This window comes from Agelaius phoeniceus, chromosome 9 (genome assembly GCF_051311805.1).
Source record: "Agelaius phoeniceus isolate bAgePho1 chromosome 9, bAgePho1.hap1, whole genome shotgun sequence".
Classification (NCBI taxonomy): Eukaryota; Metazoa; Chordata; class Aves; order Passeriformes; family Icteridae; genus Agelaius; species Agelaius phoeniceus.
In genome coordinates, this window is record NC_135273.1 from 32067696 (window position 1) to 32080934 (window position 13239).

Here is a 13239-nt window from a genome sequence, read left to right on the forward strand (position 1 = left end):
TGTTTCCTTTCAACTTTTTTTGTATTTTTGCCAAACCCTCAGTGACCACCCTCCAGCACTGCTTATTTTAAATATCACTTTTACCATCATCATCCTCCTCGGGAGCTGCTTTTCCCTCAGTCACGTTGTGTGGGCTGGCGTTCCTCCTCCCTTCTCGGGAGTTTTGCTGTTAATTGCAGCCCTGAGATATGTGAAAAGTCTCTGTTTTAGAAGGAGCTGGAGTTCTTCAGTTTTTATTCTTGAAGTTGTTTATTATATCTTATCTATAACATTTTCTTCCTGCCCAGCCCAGGTCTACTCAGCAAGGCAGCTAGCAGCACTCTGACCACCCTTGGGGTGGTGTTGTCTTTTTATACTACAAACTACATACAACATATTTACAATTTACAACAATTTATATTTCTTTCCAATACCTATCACCTATGTTAGACAGTGAACTTCTATTCTAAACCAATCCCAAAGTGCCAGCATCACAGCAGAGGATGGAGGTAGAGAAGAAGAAGGAAGACTGGACATGCCTAAATCCCTCTATCTTGTCCCCAAAACCCCCATTCTAAAAGTCCCAAAATCTACCTTTTCACCCGGTGATAATTTTATTATTACATTATTTAAACTTCTGTGACTTTTAGGTCCTCATACAAAGCTGGTAACTTGCTCCACGGGGCATAATCAAATCCCCAGGTGTTCTGGGCTGCATGCCCAGGTCTCCGAGCCCCTCGACAGGGGCCCCGGCAACTCTGGATACCCAGAGGGATGTCCTGAGTTCTGACACTCCCTGTCCCCTCCCCGGCCGTGGCAGCAGAGCCCCAAGCTCCTAATTTCAGGTTCCTTTTCCCAGGCACGGTGTCGTGCGCTCCCTGCCCGCTCCTCACGGGGGATGAGGGCCGGAGCGCCCTGCCCGCCCCTCACGGGGGATGAGAGCTGGAGCTCCCCGCCCGCTCCTCACGTGGGATGAGGGCCGGAGCTCCCCGCCCGCCCCTCACGGGGGGTGAGGGCTGGAGCGCCCTGCCCGCTCCTCACGGGGGGTGAGGGCTGGAGCGCCCTGCCCGGTTCCCGCAGAGGATGAGGGCCGGAGCTCCCTTCCCGCTCCTCACGGGGGATGAGGGCTGGAGCGCCCTGCCCGGTTCCCGCAGAGGATGAGGGCCGGAGCTCCCTGCCCGCTCCTCACGTGGGATGAGGGCCGGAGCTCCCCGCCCGCCCCTCACGGGGGATGAGGGCTGGAGCGCCCTGCCCGGTTCCCGCGGGGGCCGGGCCAGAGGAGGCGGTGGCGGGGGCGGGCGCAGGGCGAGAGGGGCCGGCCCAGGGCCGCGCTACGTGTCCCGCAGCCCTTATAGGGCTTCCCCCGCCGGGCCCACCGCACCAGCAGCCGCAGCAGCAGCGCCATGGCGAGCCGCGAGCACACGGTAGGGACGCGCCGGGAGCGGGGCTGGGCTGTCCCCGCTGATCCCTCTCCCTGTCCTGCGCTGGGATCCACGGGCAGCCGCAGTTCCGGCACTGCTCGGGAGTTCTCCAGCCCATCCATCACTCGGCATGGATGGTTGAGCTGGCTGAGCATCCTCCGCATCCCGCACCTGTCCCGCTGTGCCCCGCGGGTCCCCTGCAGGCACGGCCGGAGGTCCTGCCTCGCTCGTGGCTTTGTGGGTGTCCCCTGTCCCGGTGCCAGGCGGGGGAAGGAGCCCCACCGCCGCCGTCAGGCTCTCAGCATCGCTTCAGAACACGCGCGGCAAAGCGAAGGAATCGCAGCTCAGTGAGAAATTCGAATTGCAAATCGCAGCCACTGCAGGCGGACATCGCGTTCCGCTTGCCAGCTGCCCTCCCCTACTCCTTGGGGCTGGGATGGGAGCTCTGGGTCCCTCTGGCTGTGTGTGCGTTTTCCAGGTTTTAAATCAGAACCAGAAGAAATCTTGACGTAAGTCTTTAGGGCTGCTTTCTGCTGGTTGATTTGCCTTTTTTTTTTTTTTTTTTAAGTTTATGGCAAACTTTTCCGATGGATTTGATGCATTTTGGACACAGTGGTAATCTGTCCGGGGAGGAATGCACCCAAAGCCACACGGAACAAAGCGAGCCTGTGCAGCAGGGTGTTCTTGGAAACGCAAAAACCTGTGGTTTAGGGATTATTTCAGGCAGGGGAGGTGCGAGCCGTGAGCTGTGTATGGGAGTTCTGTTCATTGCTGTGACAGGAGAGAGGTATTGCTGAACTTCCAGAATAATCCCTCTCCTTTGCCTCCACCCTGGGCTGGAAAAATGACCTTTATAAGCGAGTTTGTGGCTGACCTTTGTGCCGTGGCTGTCAAAACAGATGCTATCAGCTTGACAGCTGTAGGTGGATTTTTGAGTGCTTATCTGCCAGGTATCCGATGGAGTGAGAAAAGGCGTGATTTCGCTAATTACAAGAGCTTTGGGGAGCGATGGTGAAACGGTGATGTCCCATTAGTGATCTTCCTGTCCCTTGCCAGGAAGATGTATTGCACAGAGTGTAAAGGAAGTTCTCTCTCCGAACTGCAACCTCAGCAGCTTCTTGGTTTCAGCCATCTCTAGTTTATATCAAAGGCCTGGATAAGGAATTTCACGTTGTTCAGGGTGCTTTGACCTTTTTTTGTGCCCACAGACACTTTTTGTAGCCGCAACAGCCAGGGGTGTTCCACTTTAAAATGAAGACACAATAATTTATCCTGTTGAGATCCCTATTGATACAGCAGTAGGATCATCCTTCTATTGCCCCTTCTTATTCCCCATTCTTCGTTCTCCCAGTAACACCAATCCTTATTACTCCTAAAAATCCTTGTTGCTACTAAAACCTCAGTTTTCTCACAGTTTCTTTGTCCCACAGACCGGGTTTGGTGAGGCTGCATGTTACCAGCTTTGTTCACCAGCTGAGGGGATGTCAGAGCTGGGTTTTGCAGGTGATAGTGTCAGCTGTCAGTTTTGGAAAGGCTCAGCAGTGCCAGCTGTTGTGAGCTGGACCACTGTGTTATTTGACAAATTGAATAACTAGAAGCCCAGGTCTTAAATCCTAAATTCAGCCCGAATAATGCTCTCTAGAGTTTGAATCTGGATTGAGGATGCTTTAATTGCACACCTATTTATTAATTGTTAATATAGCAAGGTGTAAAGAAGAAAACTTTTTTTTTTTTTTTTTGCTTCTGCATGTGTTGTCCTTAAAAATGAGCATGGCACCTTAATTCTGCCTTGTGTGAGGACCAGAGTCTTGGTGTGCAGGAATCTCTCTTTGGCTGGTTAATATGGAAACGCTTTGTGCTCTCTTCATTTCTGCTCAGGACACTGCAAGAGGCATGAAGTCCTCTACGTGCCAGGCAGTGCCCTCCTGTTCCCAGCCCTCACTGACAGAAAGCATTTATTCCTGGCCAGTTTCAGGGCTGACTTTTTGGGCAGTTCTGTAGTGATGTCCTTAGAGGCTCAATGTCCCTCCTGTGTGCCTCAGTGGCAAACCCTGCTGTCTCTCAGGAGCAAGCACACGGAGAAGGAGTGCAGAGAGGGAGGTGCAGCTGTGGGCCTGCCCTTGTTCATTGTGTGGGCCCTTGCACAGCGTGGCTTTCAGGGCTGAGGGCTTCTTTGAGCTCTGTGCAAAGAGCAGCTCCTTCTCCCCCACACCTGCGGTGCCGCCGGTATTTCCGCAGCTCGCTCCCCGTGCCCGCCGAGCCAGCGGCGTTTTCCTGACGGCCAGGAGGACACAGATGGAGCACTGTGCTCCAGGGCAGCTTGCCACAGAGCCCAGAGCCACAGCCTGCCCTGGCAGGGTCACTGCCTGCGTGGCTTCGTGTCCCCAGGGCTGTGTGGGAAGTGCAGCTCAGCGCATCTCACGGGATGGAGGCGTTGCGAGTCCTGCCCCCGGCCAGTGAAGTTTCTCTTTGCAGGTGCTTGGGGAGAATGAGAGCCCGTACTGAAAGTGCCTTTTTCAGAAGTGTTTCAGCTTTGTCACCTGCCTGGTCTGGCAGCAGCATCTCCAGGAATGTGGCTGGTGTGGCATCCCTGGCTGGCAGTGGGATGTGTTTCTGCAGCCCCACAGGTGACAGAGCTGGAACTTCTGCTAGCTCTCTTGTGTTTGTGTTGGGCTTATGTGCAAATGATGTGGGCTTATTTAAATTTATTTAAAGACCAGCAACAAACCCACAAGATCAAATCAACCCTGAGGAAAGAGGTTTCGTTTCCGTGCCTAAAAACTGCTCTCATGTTAAAAAAACCAGAGCTGCAGGGCAGAGTTCAGATGGACAGAGTGATACCCCAGGCAGAGCAGGAACATATGTACATCTCCATCGATTTAATTGCCAAGCAACATGAAAGAAAAAGCTTAATAAAACACCCAAAGCGTGCATTCCTCACTCTCACACTTACTCTTCACTGTTGCCTTGAAAGTAAAGAGCAAAACAACTTGAACCATGTTTGTTTTCAAAGCAGTTCCCTGTAGCTCATTGCAGTGACACTGCCTGGGGGACAGGGCAGCAAAGCCACGATTTCAGGGAATTAGCCTGGCTTGCTCTGCACTGAGTCACTCCATAAAGTCAGTTTTCTCAAACTCATGTTTTATCCAGCGAGTCCCAGGCTGCTTGTTCTTACAGCATGATTTATCCTGTGGAACACAGTGCCCAGCTCACTGCACCGTGACATCCTAAGGTGATTGTTTCCCTGCTGCTCATTGCATGCTTGGGATTTCTTGCTTGATTTTCTATTACTTTGTTTGCTTTATATCTCTTTTCTTCAAAGACCATGGAAAGGTGAGCTGATTAATTTCTGTTATTTTGTTAATTATAACTTTCTCCCCTTTTCTTCAATTTCTGCACTATTAGAAAATTCCCTTCCCACTCTCTTGCTCTTTCATTCACTTGGGCTGCCAGTGTGCCAGACCAGTGGTTAATAACCACATTCTGCTCTGTTAGAGCAGACAGGGGGAATTTCAGGGGGATTCCACTGGGGGGATTTCAGGGAAGAAAAGCCAGGAAAAGTTGCAGGTTCTTAAATATGAATGCCTTCTCCTTTCCATGCTTGATCCCTCCAGGGTGTGGGGAATTAAATAACCATCTTGGTGTGGTCTGAGCACCTCCACTGGTGGTGGTTGGAGCAGTGCTGCCACCCCACACTACCCAGACATGAGCACTGCAGCTGCAGCTTAGATTTAGGCCAGGGAGATTTGGTTTTTCTGGAAGGTTTTCAAGACAAACGCTGGCATATTTGCTTTTTAAAAAAATTATCATTATTAATTTAACTGGGCTGATGTTGATCCTGGAGGGTGCCTTTAGAAATGAAAAGCCCTTGCCTATCTGAAACCAGGTGTTTTAGATAAACTCACAGCTGTATGTGCCCCCAAAAGATAAAGGGCATGCAGGGCCTGTGTGAATGCTTGAACTTGTACTTTGGTCACACTTTGCTTCTCAAAAATCCATTAAGAAAAAGGCTGTGTAATTCAGGTTGCCATTTCTGAATTTGCTGTTATCGTGAGCGGGGTGTCACAGCTGAAGGGAGTGAGAAATAGCTCCTTAATGGGTTCACAGCTTAATCATTTCCAAGTGAAAATTTACACAGAGTGTATCATTAACAAAAGGAGGGATGCAAAAAAGCCCTGCCTGTGCGTCATGCCACAGGATGCTGGGAGGTTGGGATTTGCCTGTGGGGCTGGCAGTTCCTTGCTAGCACTGCCTCCTGTCCCTCCCAGAGTGGTCTTTGCTCCTTTGCTCACAGCTTGGCTCGGTTACAGCTCCATGTGTCAAAAGCTTTGTCTGCTGAGCGGGTGCCAAAATGTGTTTGGAGAGCAGAGCTTGAGGAAGGAGTTGTTTTACACAGATTTGATTTGATTTTCTGTTAGCTGCAGCACTTTGTGGCTTGTTGAGATGAGCTTTTTCTGTGCATTGCTGGAAAGCAACTGTCTGCACCTACATTTCCAAGACTTTCTGACCTGAAGGTCTTCGTGGCCTCTCTGGCAGAACAAAATGTTTTCTTTGATATCAAACTGTATTTTAGCTTCCCATTGTGGTGCAGAAAGTGTGCTAGGGTGGGAGGTGATTTTTGTGGCCTGCCCAGCCCTTCTGATGGGAAGATCATTAGGCTGTGTTGCCAGTGAGCGTGGGAAGAGGGGGAAAAAGTCATTTTAGAGGAGGGGTTTTTTACAGGGCTGCTCTGGGGGTCTGAGCTGGGCACCTGCCATGGCTGGGGCAGCTCATTGCAGCCCTGCAAATGCTCATTGCATCTCTGGAAAGCTGATCTGAGACCCTGGGGATGGATGTGAGGGATGTGGAGCAGCCTGAAGTCCAGAGGAGCTGCTCTTCAAACATATGTTCATTTTTATGTCTTAAATATTGTGGGAGCTGAAGTCTTCATCTGCTGCTGGTCTTATTCACCACTACCCTTCTGTGGTTGTAAAACTGGGGGTGATGCCACCCTCTGAGAGATGCTGAGAGTTTGCATGAGCTTTTGAGGGACCAATTAACAACAATAATCTCCAAGGGAAATGTGGAAGTGTCCTTGGACCAGCCTTTGAGCAGCGTGGAATGACCAAGGGCTGTGCCTACACCTGCTTTAGGGAGAGGTGGGGAAATGCTGAGCAGCCACTCATTCAGGAAGGGTCCAACATCCTTGGTGCTGATTTAGGCCAGGGTCTAGGTTAACCCTGTGTGCACTCACACATTAAAAACCCATCTTGCAGCTTGTAGGGCTCAGATACACAGGAAGAAGTCCCCACCTTGCACTTGTCTCCTGCAGCTGGTTTTGTAGAGCAGCACATTCAGTGGTAGAGCAGTGAAAACAGCCCTGTCTTCATCCAGCAGGAATTCTGAGGGGACTGAGGGGTGCTGAGTGAGGGGAAGGCCTGGCCTTGTCTGTCATTCCCAGTGTCATTCCCAATTCTGAGGGGACTGAGGGGTGCTGAGTGAGGGGAAGGCCTGGCCTTGTCTGTCATTCCCAGTGTCATTCCCAGTTCTGAGGGGACTGAGGGGTGCTGAGTGAGGGGAAGGCCTGGCCTTGTCTGTCATTCCCAGTGTCATTCCCAATTCTGAGGGGACTGAGGGGTGCTGAGTGAGGGGAAGGCCTGGCCTTGTCTGTCATTCCCAGTGTCATTCCCAGTTCTGAGGGGACTGAGGGGTGCTGAGTGAGGGGAAGGCCTGGCCTTGTCTGTCATTCCCAGTGTCATTCCCAGTTCTGAGGGGTGCTGAGTGAGGGGAAGGCCTGGCCTTGCCTGTCATTCCCAGTGTCATTCCCAATTCTGAGGGGACTGAGGGGTGCTGAGTGAGGGGAAGGCCTGGCCTTGTCTGTCATTCCCAATTCTGAGGGGACTGAGGGGTGCTGAGTGAGGGGAAGGCCTGGCCTTGTCTGTCATTCCCAGGGGCAGCCAGGAAAGAGTTTATGGCTGGGACACCAGTGCATTGTCCCCCATTTCCACTGATTTACAGCCTGAGATATCAGAGGCTGTGCCTTTCCTCCTGATAGTCCTTGATGAACTTTCCTTCCATGAATTCATCATCATGGTTTTTTCCAGCCTAGTGAACTTTTGGCCTGCCAGGCAAAGTTCCCCCATTTAAATGTGTCCTGTGTGGTGCTTCTGGCTGAGCTCCCCTCAGCTCCTTCCTGCTGCTGCTTTTGCACTTTGAAAACCCTCAAAAAGCTGCTGAGGTGGACAGAGGTGTCCTGTGGCCTGCTGGTGGCCATTGGCCCCACAAAGTCAGGCACATGGGGCACAAGAGAGCGGGTTCAAGGCTGGGCATCCAACCTGAGGCAGGGAGAGGCACACACTGGGAGCCCACCAGCTTGGGCTGGAGTCCAGCTTTTCCCTTTCTTCAGGTCCTGCAGAGGAGAAGCCTCACAGAAGAATGAGTTCTTTTACAGAATCATAGGATTATTTAGGCTGGAAAATCCCTGCCAGCCCATGGAGTGCCAGCTGTGCCCAGTGCCCACCTTGTCCCCAGCCCAGAGCACTGAGTGCCACCTCCAGCCCTTGCTGGGACACCTGCAGGGCTGGGCACTGCAAAGCTCCCTGGGCAGCCCCTGCCAAGGCCTGGAATTGAATTCCTAAATGGAATGATAGAACTGGGATTGTGGGTGTGTAATTTGAATAGAAGTGTGTAATATCACATGGTGGGAAACTTAAGAGTTTAATGTTTTAGAATACAGTAATGTATATAAACAAGATGGAGGTTTCAGGGCAGAGGCTGGTCCTTCTTCTCCACCTTCTTCTCCATGGATTTGGGTGGTTTTGTGTAACTGGATAAGAAAGTCTGCATTGCAGGCCATGGGTGGTTGGTTATTGGGTTAAAAGTAAAAATAATTCAGGTGTCATTTCTTAATTGGACAGTTTATCCTTAAAAGGCCTTGTAGAGAGAGAGATGGGGCTCCATTTTTAGTTTGTTACAGTGAAGTGCTGTAGAACTCAGGGTTTGTGAGACTGTAACTGAGATAATTCACCCTTTGCATGCAGAAATTGCTGCTGCTGTCCAAGCTGAGCCTCCCCTGGCCCAGCTTGAGGCCCTTTGCCCTTGTCCTGTCCCTGTTCCCTGGCAGCACAGCCCGACCCCCCTGGCTGTCCCCTCCTGGCAGGGAGTTGTGCAGAGCCACAAGGGCCCCCTGAGCCTCCTTTGCTCCAGGCTCAGCCCCTGCCCAGCTCCCTCAGCCCCTCCTGGGGCTCCAGCCCCTTCCCCAGCTCCGTTCCCTGCCCTGGAATCAGAAATAGATGCATTTTAAAACCTGATGAAACTGCTTGAAACAGATCTTCTGTAGCTCCTGCTGCTTGTGAAACCCCTGGAGCTTCCCTAAAGACAGAGGATTTCTTTCCTGAGAGGGATATGTTGGGCATGGTAAAAGGGGGTGTCTTGTTCCCATGTCATTGAGACCTGTTCTCAGGTTGAGGGTGCCTGTCCTGCCAGTGCAGGAGGTGGGACATGTACAGTGCCATATTTACCATAGAGAACCACAACCCACAAATTAAATTCCTGACTCTCATATTCAGGGGGGAAAAAATAATTATTTACATGTGGATACAATTCCTACCTGGATATCCTTTTGATACTGAAGTTAATGTGTAGTCAGAATCTGTACCTTTGCCCTCTTTTCCTCTTGTTCCTGCAATCTGAGGGACTGATACTCAGTTTCCCATTTCTGTAGCCAGATCTTTTTCTCCAGGAGAAGGCAGAGAAGCAGGGCTGTGTGTTCTGGGTGAATTTCCTGGCAGCCATCAAACCAAGGCAAGTTCTTCTGCAATGTCAAACCCATTGTTTGCAAAAGGAGCAGGGGCCCAACTGCTCAGGTGGGTTCAGCTGGGGGAGATAATTTATCAGAACTGCTCTGAATATTCAACTTTGGGCCACCATGGAGGGGTTTCCTGTTTAAATTGTTCTTTTTGACAAAATGCTTTGTTTGTTAAATATTTGTTGCCCCTGCAGCTGTCCCTTGAGATTTCAGGAATGAAAATGGGGAGATTTGTTTTTATAACATCTGTCCTGGCCTTCCAAGTTTATCCCAAAAATGCAGGAGCACAGGATGAGTCACTGGCTTTTCTGCATCGAGGAAATGAGAGCAGTGACATCACTTCATTCCAAGATAAGGAAACGCCTGAGCTGGGAGCCCTCAGAGAGGCAGATTTCAATCCCCAACTGCTGATTTGGACTCACAGTGTAGAAATCAGCATCTGATTTGGGAAGTTACTGGAACATGAGCCTGATTTTGTTGATTTTCTTCTCTTTTTTTGTGTGCCAGTGTTGTATAAAACTTGATTGTGACAACCCAAGCTGTGTGAATTTATGCCAAGAGAAAAAATATTCGAGCTGCCGTCAGCAAATAAGGTCTTGCTAAGAGCTCAGAAATTCTTGTGGCTTAAGAAAACAGGGCTTCAGCTTAAAAATCTTGTGTTGGTGAGGTTTGGCATCTGCAGCTGTCTGTCTCCAGGCTGAAAGGCTGCTTGTTTTGGGGCACTGGGATGGCTCTGCTGCTCTCCTTAAGGATTTGTGTGCTACGTTCCTGGCAGGGCCCTGGGGGTGATGCCAAAGGAACAGGCAGAGAGTGCCAAGGAGAGCCTGAGCCTGCTGGGCTTTATTCAGAGCACGGGCTGCAGAAAGGGATCCCAGCCCAGCATCCTGCCTGAACTGGCAGGGCTGGCAGCCCCTCAGCCTCAGCAGGGCTGGGGGGACACAGCAGTGTCACTGCCCAGCTCAGCCTGGAGAGAAAACACAGCTCCTGTCACCTCCAGGTGCTGGGAAAGGAGACTCAGCCCTGGGGAGGGAGCAGGGGGGCAGCAGAGGGGAGCAGGGAGGTGGTGGCACAGCAGGGACACCAGGAAGGTGGTGGCACAGCAGGGACAGCAGTATGGAAAGCAGGAAAGTGGTGGCACAGTGGGGTCACCAACATGGGAGCAGGAAGATGGTGGCACAGTGGGGACACTGGGAAGGTGGTGGCACAGAAGGGACAATAGCATGAGAACGGGAAGGTGGTGGCACAGCAGGGTCACCAACATGGGAGCAGGAAGGTGGTGGCACAATGGAGACACCAGGGAGGTGGTGGCACAGCAGGGACAGCAGCATGGGAGCAGTGGGAAGGTGGTGGGCAGCACAAAAGATGCTTGCAAGGTCCCACTTCCCCATCTGGGCCTGCATCCTGGGGTTAAACGGGCAAAATTCCCAGGGTAATTCCTCCTTGCTGGGGTTTTCCCTTGGGAAGGAATGGGGCTGGGTTTGCAGCATTTTCTGCCTTAGTGCAGTAAATGAATATCTGGGGAAAGTCCACAGGGTTTGGGTTACAAGAGCTAAGCTAGAGGGTGAGAGATGCCAAGGTTTCTCATTGTTCTTCACTATGATTGTAATCAAATGTCTGCTTCCACAGACAAAACCCCCATTTTCCCTCTCTTCCTCCTTTTCTTTGGAGTATCAGTTTTGCTCTTCTTCAGCAAATGCCTCTTTTACAGGAGGTTTTCCCCTCTGGTTGCTCATGGATACAGTATCACCCTTTTGCCACAGCAACCCTGGTAAAAGAAAATAATTTTTTAAGGAAAACTTTGATACATGTAATTTTTTATATATCAGATGTAACTGGTAGGAACAAATGTTTTAATTTTATTTTTTTTTCAATATGCTGGCAGGAGTTGGGAGGGTTTTTTTAATGATGGAGTAGCTCACTCTCCTGAGGCATAGGGAAGTGTTTGACTTCAAACTCAGAAGCACAGAATCTCCTGGGCTAGAAGGGACAAGGATCATCAAGTGCAATTCCTGACCCTGCACAGGACACCCCAATAATCCCTCCATGTGCTTGATCCCACTGCTTGCCTGTGAAGGGGAAGGCTTGCTTGATCATTCTATCATTTTAAAAGCCCATTCTACCATTTGCAAATGGGATCAGCTGCAAACATTTCAAAAGCCTCTATTTTTATTTAGCTCTAATTTTTCCTTCCTGCAGACGTGTCCAGGCTGCTGTACCAAAATAGGGTGTGTGTGAAACGCTTGACTGGAAAAAAATGAATCATATTCCTGGTGCTGTGAGCTTGCCCTGTAAATAAAAAGGCAGCTGGGGGAGTCCTGACCCTGCCCTGGCTGTTGGGTCAGGGTTTCCCTGGGGCTCTGAGTGCTGCCAGCTGGATGCTGGTGCTGGTGCTGAGTGAGCACGGGGCTGCTCAGCCTCAGTGTGATTTCAGGAGTGAGAAATGAAATCCCTCTCCAGAGCAGGATGCTGCTGCAGCCTGCCATGAGTGCAGCTCCTGGACAGCTTCCAGACCCGTGTCTGTGCCAGCTGCAGCAGGCAGGGGTGAATTGAGGGCACCACAAGGACATGGGCCTGGATCTGATGGGCCACCTTGGCTTTCTGGTGCCTCATCTCCTTCTGCTGCATCACAGAGCTCTGCCTGCTCTGGGTGGCTGAGCAAGGGTGTTGTGCACTCAGGAGATCTCTCAAATGTCCTGCTCAGCTCCCATCTGTCCTTCATTTCCACCTCTCAGCTCTGGAAGGTGACACTTGTAGGTGGTTCTTGCCTTGCTCCCACTCGTGACGCAGCCATGGAGGTGCTGGTTGGAGAACTGGGGATGTGGAGGCAGGAGGAGGTGCTGCCCTAAGGACCAGAGTTTATACTTGAAATCCTACTGGGAGATGGCAAAATGTTCATGCAATTTGTTGGGACAACCCTAAAGCCAAAAGGGCAACAGAGCTGGGGAGGGGTTCTGATGAGGAGCAGCTCAGGGAGCTGGGGAAGGGGCTGGAGCCCCAGGAGGGGCTGAGGGAGCTGGGAAGGGGCTGAGCCTGGAGAAAAGGAGGCTCAGGGGGGACCTTGTGGCTCTGCACAACTCCTGACAGGATGGGGAAGAGCCTGCAGGGCTCAGGCTGTGCTCCCAGACAACAGGGACAAGATGAGAGAAAACAGCCCCAAGTTGTGCCAGGGGAGGTTTAGATTGGATATTAGGAAACTTTTTTTGTAGAACACTGGAATGGGCTGCTCAGGGGAGTGGTGAAATCACCATCCCTGGAAGTGTTCAAAAAACATCTGAATGTGGCCCTTGAGGACATGGTTTAGTGGTGAACACTGTGGTGGTGCTGGGTTGATTGTTGGACTTGATGATCTTAAAGGTCTTTCCCAGCCTTAACACCTCCATAAGTCTGTGATTATAAATGTCTCTTGTCTGGTGCATTTTCTATTAAATGTGCAGTGGTTCTGCTCCCAACAAGCATCAGTGATGTCTGGGAGAGGCCCCACAGACCTCGTGCTTTTAACTGTCAGATGAGAGGAGAAGATGCTCCCTGATAAGATCTCCTTGAGTAGTCACACATCATTTGTGTGAGCAAGCACAGCTCCTCCTTTCCAGGGCCAATTACCTCAGGAGGAGCTGAGGTCACTCTTTGGGATGCCATGAATTGAGCAATGGTGGCTCTCAGAGCAGAGGACTCTGGTGGTTCCTGATTTCCAGCAAGATTCTCCTCTCTCAGAGGCCCCATCTCAGCAAACCCTCCTGCCTCTGGCTGCAGGCTGCTTTCACACAGCAGGGCAGCATCTGGGGAAAACTTCTTCCCTTGGCAAACTAAGCCAAGACACCCTTGACAGGCAGCTCAGTCAAGCCTGATCCTAAAGATCTTGGTGTCTCCCTGTTTGCCAACCTTATGGAAGGTTTCAGTAGGAGGGAGACCAAAACCAGGGTTTGGTTTCTTGGTCTGCTGCAGCCTCAGCCCAAGGTTTGGAGCGATGTGTTTGTTTTTTTCTCATTTCCTGGATGAGGTAAGGCAGGGTGGGCTGAGCACTGAGCTCATCCAGACAGGGCCAAAGAGCAATTT

General features: G+C 51.1%; 1 protein-coding gene across 1 annotated transcript in view; it reads left to right on the forward strand.

The window, feature by feature from the left end:
• The first annotated feature begins 1258 nt into the window (after positions 1-1258).
• PAPSS2 (3'-phosphoadenosine 5'-phosphosulfate synthase 2) overlaps positions 1259-13239 on the forward strand; it is a 30263-nt gene continuing 18282 nt past the window's right edge. Inside the window, exon 1 of the mRNA XM_077183437.1 lies at positions 1259-1403. Coding sequence (XP_077039552.1) covers positions 1383-1403 — 21 coding nt within the window. The 5' untranslated portion in view covers positions 1259-1382. The remainder of the gene's footprint in view (positions 1404-13239) is intronic.